Source organism: Pezoporus wallicus, unplaced genomic scaffold (assembly GCF_028554395.1).
Source record: "Pezoporus wallicus isolate ANWC-B61680 ecotype Strahan unplaced genomic scaffold, APGP_CSIRO_Pwel_v1 contig_3817, whole genome shotgun sequence".
In the NCBI taxonomy this organism is placed as follows: domain Eukaryota; kingdom Metazoa; phylum Chordata; class Aves; order Psittaciformes; family Psittacidae; genus Pezoporus; species Pezoporus wallicus.
The window spans coordinates 10,934,211-10,953,651 of record NW_026635157.1 but is presented as its reverse complement, the minus strand read 5'-3'; the positions used below and the strand labels follow the sequence as shown (position 1 = coordinate 10,953,651).

Genomic DNA, 19,441 nt, shown 5'->3' with positions numbered 1-19,441 from the left:
ATCCACCCACGGGTCCTGAAGGAGCTGGCAAATGAAGTTGCGAAGCCGCTGTCCATCATATTTGAGAAATCATGGCAGTCAGGTGAAGTTCCTGATGACTGGGAAAAGGGAAATATAACCCCCATTTTCAAGAAAGAGAAAATGGATGACCCGGGGAATTACAGACCAGTCAGTCTCACCTCTGTGCCTGGCAAAATCTTGGAGCAGATTCTCCTGGAAGGCATGCTAAGGCACATGAAAAACAACAAGGTGCTTGGTGACAGCCAGCATGGCTTCACTAAGGGGAAATCCTGCCTGACCAATTCGGTGGCCTTCTCTGATGGGGCTACTGAACTGATGGACAGGGGTAGAGCAGTTGATGTCATCTCCCTGGAGTTGTGTAAAGCATTCTACACTGTCCCACACGACATCCTTGTCTTTAAATTGGAGAGACATCAATTTGATGGATGGACCACTCGGTGGATAAAGAACTGGCTGGATGGCCGGACACAAAGAGTTGTGGTCAATGACTCAATGTCCGGCTGGAGACCAGTAACGACTGGCATTTCTTAGGGATCGGTGTTGGGACCGGTCTTGTTCAACATCTTTGTCGCTGACATGGACAGTGGGATTGAGTGCGCCCTCAGCAAGTTTGCCGATGACACCAAGCTGTGTGGTTCGGTTGATACGCTGGAGGGAAGGAATGCCATCCAGAGGGACCTCGACACGCTTGTGAGGTGGGCTGATGCCAACCTCATGAAGTTTAACCATGCCAAGTGCAAGGTCCTACACCTGCGTTGGAGCAATCCCAGGCACAGCTACAGGTTGGGCAGAGAAGAGATTCAGAGCAGCCCTGCGGAGAAGGACTTGGGGGTGTTGATTGATGAGAAAATGAACATGAGCTGGCAGTGTGCGCTTGCAGCCCAGAAAGCCAACCGTATCCTGGGCTGCATCAAAAGGAGCGTGACCAGCAAGTCGAAGGAGGTGATCCTGCCCCTCTGCTCTGCTCTTGTGAGACATCAGCTTGAGTATTGTGTGCAGTTCTGGTGTCCTCAACATAAGAAGGACATGGAACTGTTGGAACAAGTCCAGAGGAGGGCCACGAGGATGATCAGGGGACTGGAGCACCTCCTGTATGAAGACAGGCTGAGGAATTTGGGGCTGTTCAGCCTGTAGAAGAGAAGGCTCTGTGGAGACCTCATAGCAGCCTTCCAGTATCTGAAGGGGGCCTATAGGGATGCTGGAGAAGGACTCTTCATTAGAGACTGTAGTGAAAGGATAAGGGGTAACGGGTTAAAACTTAAACAGGGGAAGTTTAGGTTGGATATAAGAAGCAAATTCTTTCTTGTTAGGGTGGTGAGGCACTGGAATGGGTTGCCCAGGGAAGTTGTGAATGCTCCATCCCTGGCAGCATTCAAGTCCAGGTTGGACGAGGCCTTGGGTGATATGATTTAGCGTAAGGTGTCCCTGCCTATGTCAGGGGGGTTGGAAGTAGATGATCTTAAGGTCCTTTCCAACCCTAATGATTCTATGTTTCTATGATTCTATATACTAAGTTGCAGTCAAACAGTGCACTGTCCCAGAAGGCAAGAAATGCAACTTCAAACACATCTTCAGCAGAATGTGCAGGAAATGTCATTGAATTAGGGTCTACTTTGAAAAGTCACTGCAGAAAGTTTCACTCACCCACACAGCCTAGTATATGAAAGCAAGCAAACAAAAGAAGACTTCCTGTTGATTATGCCTCTTGGCCTCACAAAGCCAATGCATCAAAGATGTTTGCAGAGCTAAATGGGGTTTTTGGCAGTATTTAACACTGAATCTTCTGTGAAGTTTTGCAAAGGAAACTATATATGAAAAATGTAAGATAATGAATTTATTGTTAGCTGTGTCCTAAAGTACAGATTGTCCACAGCAGAAGCCCTAGTAATGTGTTTGACCTTACTTTGATTGAGTCAACACATAAGAGATAGCTTTATTACGGGAACTCAAGATAAAACACTTACATAAATTATTTACTTTTTAAAAAGTATTTAGAAGTACTCTAGAGTGTAATATCTATTCTGAATGGCTGGAGCTAAAAGGGTTTATGTGGTTTGACTAGATCGTGCTGACGTAAAAACCAGTTTACATTGTACGGTAGATTCTTTATTCATGCGAAGGACAATGTATAAAAAAACCCTCGTGATAAACTAGTTCCTTAAAATGTAGCTGTGGCTCATTCTCTCCCTTAGGAAATAGTAAATCCAGCTATTTGCTGTGATTTCAAAAAGCTTAATTGAAGGGGAACAGTTTGGAAAGCTATATTAATGCTGTGGTTTTCTCTCTGTATTGTAAACAGTATTGGTGACACTGATCCTGTATAGTTACAGTTACAGTTAGTTATGGCCACAATGGAATATATCTGTAAACGAGTTTAAGTGAGAAATGGCATTTGTGAAACTCAGGTCAAGTGATTGTATGTTTCACATTGAAACAATGGGGTGAAACACAGATTCCTCCCTGTCTCTGGAGATTTTATTTTATGCTGTTGAAGAAAATTAACTTGATAACTTGAGATAATCCTCCATGAATGCACAGTTATGCATATGTTTTTTAGTTCAAAAGAAATACAGCCTCACCCACTTATTCCCACTGAAAAACTTTGATTGCTAGGGATTTGACTTCCTGACTGAAGCTACTGTGGATCTTACTGTATTCTCAGCATCTGCACAGAAGGCAGGAATGATAATTGGAGATAAACATTATCTTTGCCTCCATGATCAAGCGTACTGTAGTATGTGCAGTACTCTACCACTTAACATAATTTATATTTTTAAATAACAGTGGTGTTTATTAAAAAGAATTGAATTTTCTTACTGTTTCTTTCATCAGTTAATGTAGGATTTTATTTCACCAGTGTTGGTGATTGATAAGTATTCACAATAGATTTTGTGTGGAGTAAGTCTGAATCATGCAGCTTCTTTACAATGACTACCTGATATAGAAAATTTTAAGTATTAAATCAACACTGTTCTCTCCATGATACCCTCTGGCATCCTCAGGTGCAGACTCACAGCACTGCATCTTAAAAATACTCTTTTTGTGTGTTCTTTTTTTCTGGTGGAAATAGTTGTTTTCTTTCCTTAGGTTCAGTTCTACCTCTGTAGCCCATATATGTTACTAGGTTGAAAAAACCAAACCAAACCAAAATAAAAACTTATGTCATTCTGCAATTGCAGGTATATTGTTTGTGACTTGCATTCCAGAAAGCCTGTAAACAGAAATAAACCTTGATAAATCAATTGAATAGGCAGGTGAAATGGACCATAGTGAGCATTGATTACATGCTTCCATTCTGTTTATGGTGATATTTCATATGTCTTTGTCCTGTAAAGCTTATTTATGGCCACAGTGCCAAGTCATGTGATTGAAATAAAGATGTTTCCTAGAATGATTTCAACATGATGTGATTACCTTTCAATAGCTAAACCCAGTGTTTTTCTTAACAGTGACAAAGTTGTAACAGTTAAACTCTTAAACATTGCAGAAAGTGGATGTCTATAAATACACTTACAGAAACAAACCTACTTCTACAAATTGAAAACACTTGAAAACAAACTTTGCAAACGTTTGGCTGAAACTGCAGCTTAGCAATTACCTGCTAAGTTATGTGGAATTTGGAGTGCTTTTTAATTCTATTTCCAAAGTCTCTATTGGCAACTAATCTTTTTCAGAGAAGTCTGTAGTTAAAGAATGTCAGTGGAATCTGAGGCTACATTGCATTTTGTATAAAAAATAAAAAATCAAACATTATCATACTTACAGTTCTTAGTTTGGTAGCTATTAAGAAAACGGAATTTTTAATTATGTATTTACATATATTTTAACAATTCATCTGTTTTTCAGATTTTTCAGATTGCTTATGTTATTGTGAAAGCAGCTAACTCACCTCGACCTGGGAATTGGATATTAGAGCGTTCACTGGATGGTGTAGACTATCAGCCATGGCAGTATTATGCTATAACAGACAGTGAGTGCCTGACACGTTACAACATTTATCCCCGTCCTGGAACACCATCCTATATAAAAGATGATGAAGTCATCTGCACTTCTTATTATTCCAAAATCCATCCTCTGGAGAATGGAGAGGTAAGGTCAGATGTTATTCCATGTACCATAACCTGGAATAAAAAAACTGCTTAATTGTCAAGTATCTGCCTTGAGTAGACAGAATGTTTTGGTATTGTTGAAATGAGGAGGTAGTCTATTTGCAGTTTTAAAATCTCACCCTACATGGTCCCATATAAATGCATACAAGGTACACGCTAATAAACATATTCTACAAAGTAAACTAAGAGGTAAAAGAGTTATTAGGTAGAAGTAGACACTAGTACTTTCAGACAACTTTAAGTGCTTGAAATATGTTCCCATATCATTTGGGAACAAAGGTGAGAATACTGGGAAAAAAATCATGGACAAAGTGAAATAATTTAAAGATTTCTTTTTGAGTCACATTTTCAGTCCCTGTGTGTATGCTAGAATATTAAATAGTAATGATTTTATTCAGACTTTAACTTACTACATTTAAGAGCCTGTAATTGACGCTTTGCCTGTACGTGTGCCTTTTCTTTCCTCTCCTGTCAGAGGCCTCTGCTATTTCATGAGTTCAGGCACATGAATCATGGACTAGTTGTTTTAACTGAGGGTGTAGAAAATATGTGGTGTAGGTGAGAATGAGGATTTGTGGTTGAAAGAACAAGGCAAATGAGCATAAGTTAGCAGTTCATCACTTGCAACTATAGCTGAAAATGCAAATTTTCAGCCACTTAAAATGAAGAGAGGGGAAGCCGAGTGTACCAAATTCAACAACTATATATATATCTATATATCTATATATATATAACTTTTTTTTCTTTTACAAATTTTTTGTCCATCACTTGCTTTGCGCACAACTTGGTAATTCAAGGAAATAATGTAACTTGATTGTGCACTAGATCCAAAGTGTTTAGTTACAGATTCTTTAATGTCTAATGACGTTCTGTGAAATTTTAGCCTCAGTATTTATTCTTCTCTTATTTTCTGCTCCACTTTTTTTAATAATGTATCTCCTTAGGAAGAGGTGCAAACTCTCTTTTGTTCGACTACATGCAAAGCAACATTCACAGGCAAAAACTGTTCATACAATTGGTTTTGACTACTGGATTTAGATAGGTATGATTTGTTCATGTTCACAGGAAATTTCCAATGCCAGCTGCAAAAGCAGAAAAATACAACTTTCAAATAAAAACAAAGCTTTATTTTTCAAATTAAAAAAAAAGTGTACCACCAGTATCCTGCTGGTACACTTTAAAAAGATGTGAGCCTGGATCTAAAGGAGTCTCATATGAGTTATCAGATATGAAATCAGTTGCGCATCTAGGAAAACGTGTCACAAATACTTTGTAATTGTATCATTTGAATGGGTATTTGTTCTTGTAAAACCTAGCAGAAGCATATAAAATGATATTACAAGAAATAGTGCAGACATATGCACTATTTTCAAACTGTTTCCAACTGGGTGCTTTTTGAGATATGAACATGATTTAGCAGTTCATCACTTGCAAAGAAATTTTATGCTGTTCCTGGGGAGAAGATATCTGCACTGAAAATACAATGCCAAAGTAATTATTCCAATAATTAATTTAATTTGCATTGTTCAATTTATTTGATTATTTAATTCTCTGGCAGACAGATATTTGTTCCCATAGTTTACTGTCCTCTTGATTAAGCCAGTGCCTCATTCTGTTCTTCATTGGCCAAGTTAAACAGCAGAGGGTTTTTATTCATCATGCTGATATATATCTGTGACTTGAAACAGTGGCTGAAGACCTGATGAACTGAGTGGAACTTAATCCTGATCTTAAGTGTGGAATTAAAATTTTTAACTTGGCCTGCTGTGCTGTAGTTGGTGTTCTGGCCTGAACCCAGTAAATGGCCAGCATCTCATAAACAGTTTCTTTACACAGGAAGAAGACTTTGAATGGAGGAACGCATCTATTCCATACCACTTGGAAAAGGGGAATTATTAGATACAGGCACACTCTATGAGAGGCATATGATTTAATCTTAACTCACACAGGCAGTTGTTAATCTGAGATATGTTCCTAATAAAGAGAGAACATCTTGAAATGAAATGCCTAAAGCTTAGCTTTCGTAGTGACTGGAAGAGTATCATTCCACATGAATTTAATCAGCTTACATTTCTAGCAATATTTTTTTCATAATTAAAACAGTAGTTTCATCTGCCTTGAGTAGCTATTGACTGCATTATGAAATATGTAGCATTAACACAGAAATAGTCCAGGTTATTTGTCTTTTCTTATTTCATTAAACATGTAACATGAAAAACAATACAATTCATACCAATACCAAATTTAGTTACAATTATGTTCTAGGTGGTATTTACCTGGCTCCTGGTCTTTTTCAGTGGAATTACATCTGCGTGTAATTTGGTTTTGTTCCAGGGTAGGACTTTTGTTCTATGTATCAGATAATACAGATGTTTTGTAAGACTGACAGAGTTATGAAACTGGCATGAAGTACTTTTTCTTTGCTTCAAAACCTATGAGCTATTTAGGCACATCATTCTGGTGTACCCTTAGGAAACCTGATGAAGTGTAGAAGGAGCATAGGTTGGCAAGACAGTTCCAAAGCCGAATTTATATCTACAGTAGCTTCTGAAGTTAAAACTTGTCATTTTAGAAAAAACAGAACATATTCTTTTAATATATATTTTCAATGAACATTTTAGTCAGTGACTTGATTGTTTAGAGTGTTCCTGGAAATATTAATTCTAAACAAAATATTTTGGGCATATAATAATATCATAGAATCATAGAATAGTTAGGGTGGGAAAGGATCTTAAGATCATCCTACTTCCAACACCTCTGCCATGGGCAGGGATACCTCACACTAAACCATGTCACCCAAGGCTCTGTCCAACCTGGCCTTAAACACCACCAGGGATGGAGCATTCACAGCTTCCCTGGGCAGCCCATTCCAGTGCCTCAACACCCTTACAGTAAAGAACTTCTTCCTTATATCCGATCTAAACTTCCCCTGTTTAAGTTTTAACCCAGTACCCCTTGTCCTGTCACTACAGTCCCTAGTGAAGAGTCCCTCTCCAGGATTCTTTTAGCTCCTCTTCAGATACTGGAAGGCTGCTATGAGGTCTCCACACAGCCTTCTCTTCTCCAGGCTGAACAGCCCCAACTTTCTCAGCCTGTCTCTGTATGAGAGGTGCTCCAGTGCTCCAGTCCCCTGATCATCCTCGTGGCCCTCCTCTGGACTTGTTCCAACAGTTCCATGTCCTTCTTATGTTGAGGACACCAGAATTGCACACAATACTCCAAGTGGGATCTCACGAGAGCAGAGCAGAGGGGCAGGATCACCTCCTTCGACCTGCTGGTCACGCTCCTTTTGATGCAGCCCAGGATACGGTTGGCTTTCTGGGCTGCAAGCGCACACTGAAGCCGGCTCATATTTATTTTTCTCATCAACCAGCACCCCCAAGTCCTTCTCTGCAGGGCTGCTCTGAATCTCCTTTGCCCAACCTGTAGCTGTGCCTGGGATTGCTCCAACCCAGGTGTAGGACCTTGCACTTGGCATGGTTAAACTTCATGAGGTTGGCATCAGCCCACCTCACAAGTGTGTCGAGGTCCCTCTGGATGGCATTCCTTCCCTCCAGTGTATCAGCTGAAGCACACAGCTTGGTGTCATGGGCAAACTTGCTGAGGGTGTCAGTGTAACTAGCGCAAGTTTACATCCACTCAGTCTGTCTGTAGACCAAGAATTATTTGCATAAAATAATTTGCATAAAATAATTTCCATGAAATAATGGAAAATTGCATAATGACAGCTTCTGAGTGAGCAAAACGGAGAAATTCTCAAATAATAAAATTTCTTGAAAAGGCTTGAATGAAGAAAGATTGTTAGCATTCCAGTTTCCATGCTGTCTAAGATCAGTAATGCCTGAAAAATATGTAGGGAGATGTAGGTGTCTTTGTCTCACACTGGCAAAGGTAGACTTTTAGCATTGATGTTTCTGATAGGCCATCAATAAATGTAAATGCTAAAGTTTCTCAAAATACTATTTCAAAATGAAAAAGCAAGTTCCACGGTCTTAGTGTCCCCAAGACAGAAAAGAACTAAAAGAGATCAGGTATATCAATAAGTTTCATTATAGCATATATAACACATTATACGTATTTATTATATAATATATGCATTATATATTTTTATATATTACATATAACATATAACTTTTACTGAGTTGATGTTTCCTACTTTAATGGTATTTTCTTTGGCATTAACTGAGAGAGTTGTTTATGTAGGGATTGATAACTAGCAGGATGAGGCTGCTATTTTTGGGTGAAGAAGAATGTCCATCTTGTGACATTTTCATGTGTACACCGTATCAGAAGGGTATTTCTTTATTTCCTCAGATGATCATTAGGTTGAGAACTGAAAATTAGTGAGTTACGGTAGTGATTTTTATTTCATTTCCCTGACACAGAAGTCTCTGATGTTTACATCTAGTTTGTATCTTTTTTATTGAAATCTTTCTTCTTCTGCTAGACTACAATTTGTGCCACAGCTTCTTTACCTTGATGACTAGGTGGATGTAAGGGTCCAGACAGTAACTTTCAATGTTGTAATTTTGTAATTATGTTTTTTATTTTCTTGTAAGATATATAAAGATTTCTTTTAGCAAATACCTGGTTGAACTAGCTGTATAATGTTTGTGTTTTGATATATAGGAATCTTCTCTCTTGCTTGCAGTTGTTTCAAAGCTGGACTCTCTGGACATCAGGTGCATGAGTTGATCACGATAACGTGTTAGGACAATGTGTATCTTTTCACAGAGAATGATACATTTTACCTGGTCTGTAGTTTGATAGGAAATAAAATAGGAGGTTACGCTTAGAAAAAGCATTCTTCAAGCATACATAGATTAAGAGTATTTTGTACCAGCTAGGAGAAAAAAATAGCTAAAAATTAATTATTTCTTTAATATAAAATAATTCTCTGTGCTAGCAGATATTGAAAGTCAAATCCAGTTAAGACAGTGGGAGAAAGATTTAATTAATCTGATACGAATGCACTTGCTTTTGCTAAGAAGTCAAGAACAGTAAAAACTCATATTCTGGGAAACACTGAGTTTCTCTACAGTGAGGCTTTCTGAAAGTACAAAATCCAAGAGGAAGGGTGTGTGCTTAATTCCCACCTTATTAAATCTTAATTGGAATAGCCGATTGGTTCCCTGGTCCACATTAGTGTCATCATAGAGGAATCTGACAGAAAGTTGTTTTTCAAAAATAGTATTTGTGTTGTGCAGAAGGTATGTCATACCTTACATGTCTGTATAAATATCGTTAATGTGATTCCACTGCCAGAATGATGCCAGGTATTAAAATGAACTTCTGTATATTTTCTCAGTTTCTTCTGAGAGCATATAGCCTCATGTAATGTTTGTGCAAGCCTTTATGAGTGTTTGTTAAGACATGAAGCCTTAACCTTGTTCTATCTCAGAATTCAGCCCAGAGAAAGGAGTCATGGCTTTACAGTGGGGGGGGGTAGTACTGAGAGATCATCTTAGCAGATTTCCCAAGGGGGAATTTCAGACATTGATTCCCTGAGCAGGAGAGAATGTTAGGCAGTAGATTCAACTGCTGTAGCCTCACCTGGAATACTGTGTGCAGTTCTGGGCCTCAAAATTTAAGGAAGATGTGAAGGTCTTTGAATGCATCCAGAGGAGAAGTGGAGGGGGAGGTGCTGATCTCTTCTTCCTGGGATCCAGTGGTAGGATATGTGGGGATGGTTCAAAGCTGCACTGAGGGAGGTTTTGACTGGACTTTAGGAAGCATTTCTTTACTGAGAGGGTCAAACACTGAACAAGCTTCCTAGAGAGATGGTCAGTGCCCCAAGCCTGTCTGTGTTTAGGAGTCATTTGGACAATATCCTTAATAATATGCTTTAACTTTTGGTTGGCCCAGAATTGGTCAGGCCTAATTGGTCATTGCACTAGGTGATTGTTATAGGTACCCTTCAACTGAAATAGTCTATTCCATTCTATTCTATGCTACTCTATTCAGCTTCTTCTTTTTTTTTTTTTTTTTAACCCATATCCAGCATTAAATGAAAAGTATTGGACAGTATTTTCAGAAAGATATTAATGCTAATGCACCATGATTATGAAGGATTTCTGAGATGAGTAACTGTTGATTAGTAAACTGCACAGTATTATTTCCATGTTCACAAAGGTAAAAAATTAGAGCCTGAAAGACTTTGGCAAGAGCTGTCTGTGTGAGGAATGGAGCCTAAGGTTCTCTGAGACTGATGCTAGCCCTTAACAAGAAAATTAACAAGCCCTTAACTGTATGGCAGAGGGCAGGAAGGCTGAAACAGAGAACTCTCAGGGAGGGGAATTATTGTGGGAATTAAGTAACTACCTGACTTCTTTCTTTTCCACAAATGAGTTTTGCTGTCACTGTTACTGTAGTGGTGAGAATGATGCTGCAATGAAGGTGATGCCTCAGTGCTGCTCCTTCAAATGCTTACTCCTCTTGTGATGGTAGCAATGTGTTTCTGTGGTAATAAAGGGTAGTCTCTGTGAACATATTAATTAGTCTTCATTCAGGTGGAAGTTCAAAGTGTGTAGTAAAGAAAAAGTAATGTTTTGCTATCCTGTCCACTTGGGATGCTATTTGAATGCTAGTACTGTGTCCCTTTTTAATCATGTCTCTGTGCTGCATCTCTCAGCTCAGTTTGGATCTCCCCATCTCCCAGTAATTTGCTCTTAGCTGAAATAGCCTCTGACCAAAGATGCCAGGAGCATTGAACTCTGCTACTTCCCAGTATATTCTTGATAGCTTTCTCCTCTTCGTGCCATAGTGCTTGTCCTGTTCACTGTAGTCTCTTTGGTTCACAGAGAAGGAAGGGAAGAAAATGAGACTTAAAAATAGACTCTTAAGTCCATTCTCCCCACTGCCAGATTAAACCCTTTTTCACTAGGAGTCTGAGACTGTCTATGCTAAGAGGACAGAGGGGCAGAATTCTTGGAAGTACTCAAAATTGAAACATATTTCCTTAAAGACTGATGGCTTTTTTCCTAATAATAAATTACACAGGTGCTACCGTGTTTTATAGGAGTAAGGAGTTTATGGACTGCAGTATTGACACAACATACATAATTGGTACAATTCCTATTTGTAGATTGATCCTCTCTGTTTCTAATTAATTGGAATTATAGGGTTTTTTGGTGATGTAAGTCTGCTTTTCTACCTTGGCATATCTTCTGTCCCTCAGCAGAAATACATGTTGTAATTTCTACCATATCTGGAAAAAAAAGAAAAGCTGATTAATTGTATGAATCATAATATTTAATAATAAAGTTACAATATATTAAGTACATACTATACAGAGTAGTCTTTCAGTTTGTAGTTTCAAATTAATTAGATAATTTAACTTTTTTTCCTTAGCATCCATCATTTATTGATCACGTTTACTGAAAAGAGATGAATGTTACAGATATTTATATGGATCTGTGGTAGTTTTTCCAAATCATAAAAGAAGGACTCATGCCTGTAAATGTAGTTTATTACTCAACATACTCTTGGTGTTGCAAAGAAAAATGGCACTTAGGAGTCTTGGTATTCACTTACACTGACCAAAACCTGTCTTCCTGTTGGGTCTGGTAGCTGATTTTGGACAGCAAAACATGAACACTGGGTACTTGGTAACTTGGTGAGTTTTTTCTCTTCTGCTTGATTAAGGGAAACTGTAGATCCCCAGCAGTTGGTTGTTTTGGGTGTGGGGGTGATACTTGAAGAACTTGCCCACTCAGCTGAAATACTTCATAGAAAATTTTGCTTTAATGAAATACTACTTGTAAGCACTTTCCACTAAGAGGTAAAACTACAAACATTTATTTACTTTAGCTATCTGTTGCACTTTGTCTGTGGTGGTTTTTTTTTCTGAGATGAGAAAATTCTAGCACAACTTTCTAAGGGTTTTTTTTTGTGTTTTTTTTTGATTTTTTGTGGTTTTTTTTGTTTGCTTATTTCCTTTTTTGGTTTGGTTTTGGGTTTTTTTGGGGGTTCTTGTTAACAGTCACGGATAATTACTGGGAGAAAAATAGCTTAATTCTTGTTTTTAATGAGTCTGTTGGGCAGAGGCATAGAAGGTCTTACAGATCTGGTAAGGCTGATAAGCAGCTGAGAGTTGCAGAGGTGAAAGAGGAAAAAGCAGTAAAGGTTATAAAGTAATTTAAAACCAGGGGCGGGGACAAATCTAGTAAGTGCCAAGTTTAAGATGAATCATTCTTTAATGCTTAAATAAGAAAAGATGTATTGCCAAAAAGTGAGTATTGTTTTTAAAGGCAGAATTTGTTGCAATACAAGTGAGCTATTGTGGAGAAATAATTTTGATCAATCTCACTGAAGCAGGGACATATGAATAGGTCAGCCCGAGGCCAAATTTCATATCAGTGCAAAGGAGTTTTATGTAAAAGAAAATCAAAATCAAACAGCTTAATTTGTCTGGAGTTTTCAGTTTAAATGGTATGTGTCACAGAAAATCAGTAGAAGGAAAGTTAGTCAGTGAGACACTGTAATACCAATGGACAAACTCTGATTAAGGTCTAGACTATAGAACACATGAATGAAGAAAGCATAGAGACAAGTTGGGTAAGTAGACTAATTGTATCAGCAAACACTGCTGTGGCTGACAAAATTGGTATTTCATGCCTAAGTAAGGGTAGAAAAAGGACTGCTGCAGTACTACTTAATGAAGGCTGTGAAGGCAATACTAAACATCACAGTGAAAAAATAAGCTGTGGCTAGCTTCCCACAGTCTTTGTAACTGTCATGATGAAGTAGAATCTGTTTTTTAAGCGTCCTTAAATGTTCTTCAAAAAGCAGTCTAATTGGAGAACTTAGAATAAGAGAAGCAACTTAAAATGTTGTGAGAAGAGTGCAAGACAGGTTAGTTCAGAATACTGTTGTTTAAAGATTGTTCTGTGAAGTGGCAATAATATTCTCACTGTTTCATGTGCTTGTAAGAAAATCTGGTAAGACAGTCAAAAACCTAAAGTGATCTCTAAAGGAGGAAATATATTTTTATCTTTTCTTCTAAATCTGTAGAAGCTTGTGCATGCTAGTTCTAAAAAAATAATAAATCTTAGAGTATCTAAAAAGGTAGCATTAGAAACTGAAAGATATCATATAAAAACATCTTGTTCCATGAAGGAACTTTGCATATTAACGCAAGGCAAAAGAAAGAACAAGAACCAAAATACTGACCTTCCATACCAAGAAAATGACTGTACTGAAGGCTTTAAAAACAATGAGAAGCTTTTTCAAATGCTTCAGGATAATAAAGCTGGTAAGCAATTGAGATGTAGTAGGAGCTCCAAGGACAGTAAATCCATAGCAGGTGAATTCTGTGGCTTGAGCTCCTTACAGAGGGACATAAAGATGTAGTTGCCATGTTAGAGCTTTTCTTTATTTTAGGAGCTGGAGGAACTTCTGAAGGAAGAAGAATTCTAAAAGAACAATTTAAAAACCCTGGCAAACTCGCTTCCTAGCTTTTATTGCTGAGCACAATGTAATACGGTAAGGAATATCCCTTCGGTCAGCTGGGGTCAGCTGTCCTGGCTGTGTCCTCTCCTAAACCCCTACCCACTATGGGGTGGGCAGTGTGAGAAGCAGAAAAGACTTGACTGTGCAAGCATTGCTCAGCAATAGCTGAAACATCCCTGTGTTATCAACACAGTTTTCAACACAGATCCAAAACATAGTCCCACACAAGATACTGTGAAGAAAATTAACTCTATCCCAGCCAAAACCAGTACACTAGTTTGTCATATTAGTTTATATTGTATATCATAAGTGAAATCTGAAAAACACAAACAGTTGAGAATTTGACAAACCCCTGCCAAGTTTGGTTTTTGTAGCCAAAGTAGAGCACTACTATTTTTGTAAGAATTAATGGTAGGAACAAAACCCCAAAAGTTGTTTTCATGCTCATAATTCTTTAATCTCCTGTGTTTTACAGAAGATATATAATTGCATTCATGGCCTGTTCATTCTGTACTACTTAGAAATGATTTTTTTTTTCTAAGTTTTCTTATATTGGCCCCTGTAAAATATCCCCAAGTCCAAAAAGATCAGGTTCAGAATGGGGTAGGGATAGGTTCAGAATGGGATAGTTTTGTGTATTCTACAGTTGAATGTCCTATTTAGTCTTTCTTTTTAAACCATTATAAATGGTTTTAAAACCAGTGAATGCTTACCATTCAGAGGGATCCCATCTGGCTTTGAAAAGCATTAATCGGTATGTGTTCCAAATGATGCGACACAGGTTTTGCTAGGACTCCAGCACCGTATGCTAACTGTAGTGGGCTTTTCCACATATGGGTCTTCAATGCAAAAGAAAAAAAAAAAAAAAAAAAAAAAAAAAGTTTTGTTGAAATTTCCCCAGTTCAAAGCTCATCAGAGCTGTAGTTCAAAACAAGAATGAAGCAGTAATGCAAAGCATATTACTGCAGTTTATGTAAGGATAACATTCAGGAGCAGATGTATTTGTTTAATGTTTAAACAGCTTAAATCCTCATGTTCTCTCTTACATCAGCAGTTGTGTTTGCCAGCCCTTTGCAAGTGCTTACAGCTGGACAGGTTCCTGTGGATTTTCTTTATAGTGGTCACCTTACTGTTCTGAAGTAATATTTCTGTAATTCCACCATGCACTCCACAGTACACCTCATTCAGGAAAAAATCTAGTGGAAAGTACCACAAGTTTTTAGGAGAATCATATAACGAAAAAGAGATATGATAACATATCGAAAGAGGGTGGTTATGGTGTTGTTTAAATATTGTTTGGTTTGGCATAGTTAGAAGTCCTTTAGTTATATATGGGGATCAGAATGCTTTCTATTAGAATCTGCAAGAAAACATAACTTTCCTTTGATAGTCATTCACTTGGAATCACTTGTCTCATTCATGATCATCATCCAAAAAGAAGCATACTACTTTCAAAAGTAGTAAAGAAAAAAAAATCATCTTAAGATAATGTGCCATCTCACTTCAGCGCTCTTTTAAAAAATAGCTTAATTTAGATTTTTATGTTGTACTTTTTGAGTACTTGTGAAGAATGGGTTTGACAGACCACTGTATTTCATCCTTTTAGCAGATTGGCGGTAATGTTTTCACTCAGTAATGCCACCTTTGCTTGATCAGAACCAAGAGTAACATAATTTTGAGAATTGCTTTGCAGCTAGGTTTGCCATTGACATCAGACATTGAGTTCATGAGGCTTCTTTTCATATTCTAATCTGTTTACTGAAGGGCTACTAGGTTACGCAGCAGCTCTATGATACTGACAAAATCTAAACCAGAAAGACAGTGGTCGTACAAGTTTTCAGACATCAGAGGTCAGATCACTGTTGTGTGCGATGAAATTTAAAACAGATATCATTTCATGATTTAAAATCAAAAGTCACCTGTGGTATCGTATTAGAATCTATAGCACATTGCCAGTCTGCCTGCTTATAGATAACTTAAAGATACTGGTTCAGTGTGTTTCATCTTTGAGAATATTCCTGTAAAAGCCAAACCTTTTTCTCCAGCTATCTTGTTAGTTATTAAGCACAAAATACCTATATTAAGAGATGAAGTCTCAGTTGCAAGTACACTTTGAAAAGTTAGTAGAACACAGTCATCTTTGTGTTAAAGTAGAGTAAGTACAGTGTTACCGGCCTCTCATCTAGTCTGAATCCCTTATGGGCTGCGGTATGCATAACTGTTACTGAAACTACAGGCATGGTGTAGAGTTTCCACTTAGTTAAGACAGTAAGAAAAAGACAATAAAAACTTAAAATGACAAATATACCTTCAAGGTAATCAAATTTGTTATTATTGTGTGATTTATTAGTAACCATTGCTCTGAAAATGACTGGTCTGTTTAAAAGTATACAAGATGATGTCTTTGGCAAATTGTTTCTTGTCCAAAAATGACAAGCATGAGAATTACAGGAACCATAGAAAAGCAATGGCTAGAATAAGCAATTTCAGTTTCAAGTGAAATTGGAAAGAAGAAAATGACAAAAGCAAGTTAATCAGAACTGAAGAGATGAAGCCTTATTTGGCTTAAGCTGTAGGGTATAGTTGTCAATGACACAATAGTATTTGCTAAACAGTTCGTTAAGCTGACATTTGCCTGTATTCTTAGGGGGAATGAGCTAGTTGAGATAGAGTTTGACATGCCTAGCCCTTGACATTTTAATGCAAGTTTAAGCACTGCATTTCAAGCAGCTCTTGTACTCATTAGCAAGGCACAGAAGGGAGTTGTGCTTTCACTTACTAAATGATTAATTTATTAAGATAGTGAGATATTTATTAGAAATACAGCAAAGCTTGCCAAGTACACTATTTCTTATATACAGTTGTCATAAATATGTATTTATGACGAAAAATTGGACGCTGGGTTCTGGCATATGCTTCCAACTACTGTTCTAGTTTTGAAACCAACTCTAAGAAAATTCATGGAACTTTTGTCTTTAGGGATTAAATATAAGATGCCAAGAGATTAATTAATCAACAGTAATTTTACATCTACTGCAAATGAGCTATTTGCCACAGATAATTAAAGCTGTTATGGGGCAGGAGAATTATGACAGCTACTGAATTACCTGTGGAAAAATTGATGTTCAGTATTGTCCATCTTCATATTGATGTGCTTGCATAACTTGAGAATGTAAATCATGTTAAGCCTGACACATCTATCGTCTCCACTGCTGACTATCAAGTAGCAAGTCTTTTTGTGTGGGTCAGAAGCTCTTCTCTCCTTTATGCTGCTATCTGAGATTAAATTTTAGTCAAAAATTGACCTTTCTTGACAATATTTTTGGTTCAGTCTACTTTGTTACATAGAGCATCAAGTTTGAAGCCCAAAGTCGTCTTGATCTGATGTCTGAAATAAACTACTTAGTACTTGAACAAATTGAGTTCTTTACCACTACTAGCCAAAAATTATTGGAAAGTGATGTTCCTCCTCCATCCTTGTGACAAATTACACTAAGTAGCTTACATGTTTTATGAAAGAGTAAAGTTTTCCAGTTTAATCTAACATTCAGTATATAGATATGCATCAGTGAAAAGCATAGTGGTTAGCGATGCTGTTTTCCTGAAAGTGAACATAAACCCTCCATAGCCAAACAGCTGGGGTTTTTTGTATCCTAAAAGCAGCTTGAGATTGACTGCACTCAAATTGCTTGGCAGAATAGCTAACTTCAAATACCAAAGCTCCAAATAGAAAAATACACCACTTGGATTCGTACACGGATATTTTAAATTTGAATGAGAGTATGGAGCATATTTAAAATTCTTAAGAAATTTGTTGAAGTTGCTAATTTTAGGTAACTCAGGAGTTGATAATATACTGTCATGGAAAGCAGCATCGTTTTTACTGTTGCATTAAGTAAAAAGCCAGAAGTTCTTGTGCTCAACAATGACGGTGAGGCACCATTTGGGCACAGTCCAGCGCCTCCAAGGGGAGCAACTACCCCAGTACAGCAGAGCCCTCAACTCAGGCTTAGCTCCAGAGGGAAGATGCAGCTTTTCATCTGTGAGGCTACAGTAACTGCCTGGGACCTTGCCGAGGTTAAGGCAGAAAGAGGTTGGTGTCCTTACCTGCAGAATGTTAGCCGTGGTTTATGATTTGTGTCACCAAGAACTGCAGGAGGATGTCAGCAGACTGTGCAACATCAGAGATGAAGGGAAAGAGATTAACTAACTTTTCTCTGGGACTCTGCAGCCTGAACCTGTACGAAAACAGAGGCAGGCAGAGTCTGTGCCTGTTGGTTCAGAAATAGAGACTCCCATGATGGTGAAGACTGCAAACTTCACCTTCTCTGCAGATTGGCAGCTTCATTATAGTTCAGTGTTTGGTAGCAGAAAATGGGCTAGGAGCTCTGTTCAATGAGATGTGAACCAGCAGTGCCTAAATTATCTAGGAGAACTGTGAGGAAACAATGAGTGTCAAAAGTGTTGTACACTAAGTTGAACATAAACCAGCAACGTGCCCTTGCAGCAAAGAAAGCCAACAATATCCTGGGCTGCATATAAAATGCTGTAAGAGAGCTCTTTGAAATAAAATTCATCACCTAAATCAGGACAGCAGAGGTTTAATCTTATATCAACAACTGCTCAAACAGAAGTATGGCAGTGAGTGTGTCTTGGCGGAGGAAAACTAAGGCTATAATACTCTGTACTCCTTTGGCAGACTATGTAAGTGTCAGCATAGAATGTAGTCCAAAAGAGTATTTCTTAAAACACCTGAATGTTCTTCAAGCAGCTAATAAAGGAAGCCACAATTTAGTCCAAAACAGTGCACAGATCATGGTCAAGATTATTAACTGTTGAACATTTGTTATGTAAAAAAAACCCAGAAAATTCTCAAATGCAACATCCTAGAAAATAAAATTAGGAAAGATGGTTAAACAGCTAAAAAAAGTAATAATCAGGACATCCTAGAGTTCATTTAAAGGTAGCATTATATGAACATGCATGCCGCACTGAAGAATGTTTCCAACAATTCTACATATTTAAACCATAAACTAAGGAAAGATAATAAATATTAAGAGTAAACTAGCATCTATTATAAATGAGAGTCATGTCTTTTCCTGAAAATGAGGAAAAGAGGTAGGAAAATAAGCTCCAGCAAATGAAATGTTAAACCACAATAAAGATGTGAAAGAGGTTCTCAGAGACTTGAGTTGAAATAAACCTCTTTTCAAAAACATCAGAGTCAAGAAGTCTGCCAGAGAACTGGTGGGCTGCGAGATGATCAAAGAGCATTCAGGAAAGATAAGGTCATTGCTGAAAAACTAGATTAATGATTTGGATCAGGTTTTGCTATAAAGGCTGTCAGGAGGGTTTCTGCACTGGAAGCATTATTTACAGGAGAGGCATTGGAGAAGCAGTTGCAAACTAGGTTGTTAACTGAGGAGGCGCAGAAATAATTGATACATTGGATAGTTAAAAGGAACTCAAGGTCAATATAGGTGGATTACAACAGTTATTACTTTACGCCTCATTTAAAATAATCTCAGTAACTGGGGAGTGTGGGGTGTCAAAAAAAAATCAGGTTTTTAGAAACAGTTCTTAGGTATGCAAGGAAACTACAGATCTGGAAGCCTGGTACCTGTGCCGAGCTATTAGCAAAGTAATGGAGAACAGTCTTGTAGAAAGATAAATTTCTTTGTTCCAATTTAAGAACTAGGAAGTATCAAGTGAATTTAGTAGGAGGCAGGTTTAAAACAAGCAAAAGGAGGATCTTTTCCCCTACAACATGCAAATGAGGTGAGAAAATCCTTATTACATGATGGGTGTAAATTTTAGAAGATGACTTCAATTTAACATGAGACTAAGTTCATTGAAATGCT

At 37.7% G+C, this 19,441-nt stretch overlaps 1 protein-coding gene across 6 annotated transcripts in view; it reads left to right on the top strand.

Annotated features, from left to right (window-relative positions):
• LAMA2 (laminin subunit alpha 2) overlaps positions 1-19,441 on the top strand; it is a 368,416-nt gene that overhangs the window by 116,953 nt on the left and 232,022 nt on the right. For all 6 annotated transcript variants that reach the window (XM_057408938.1, XM_057408930.1, XM_057408924.1 and 3 more), the window contains exon 4: positions 3,868-4,110. In XM_057408938.1, the coding sequence (XP_057264921.1) occupies positions 3,868-4,110 (243 nt within the window). The remainder of the gene's footprint in view (positions 1-3,867; positions 4,111-19,441) is intronic.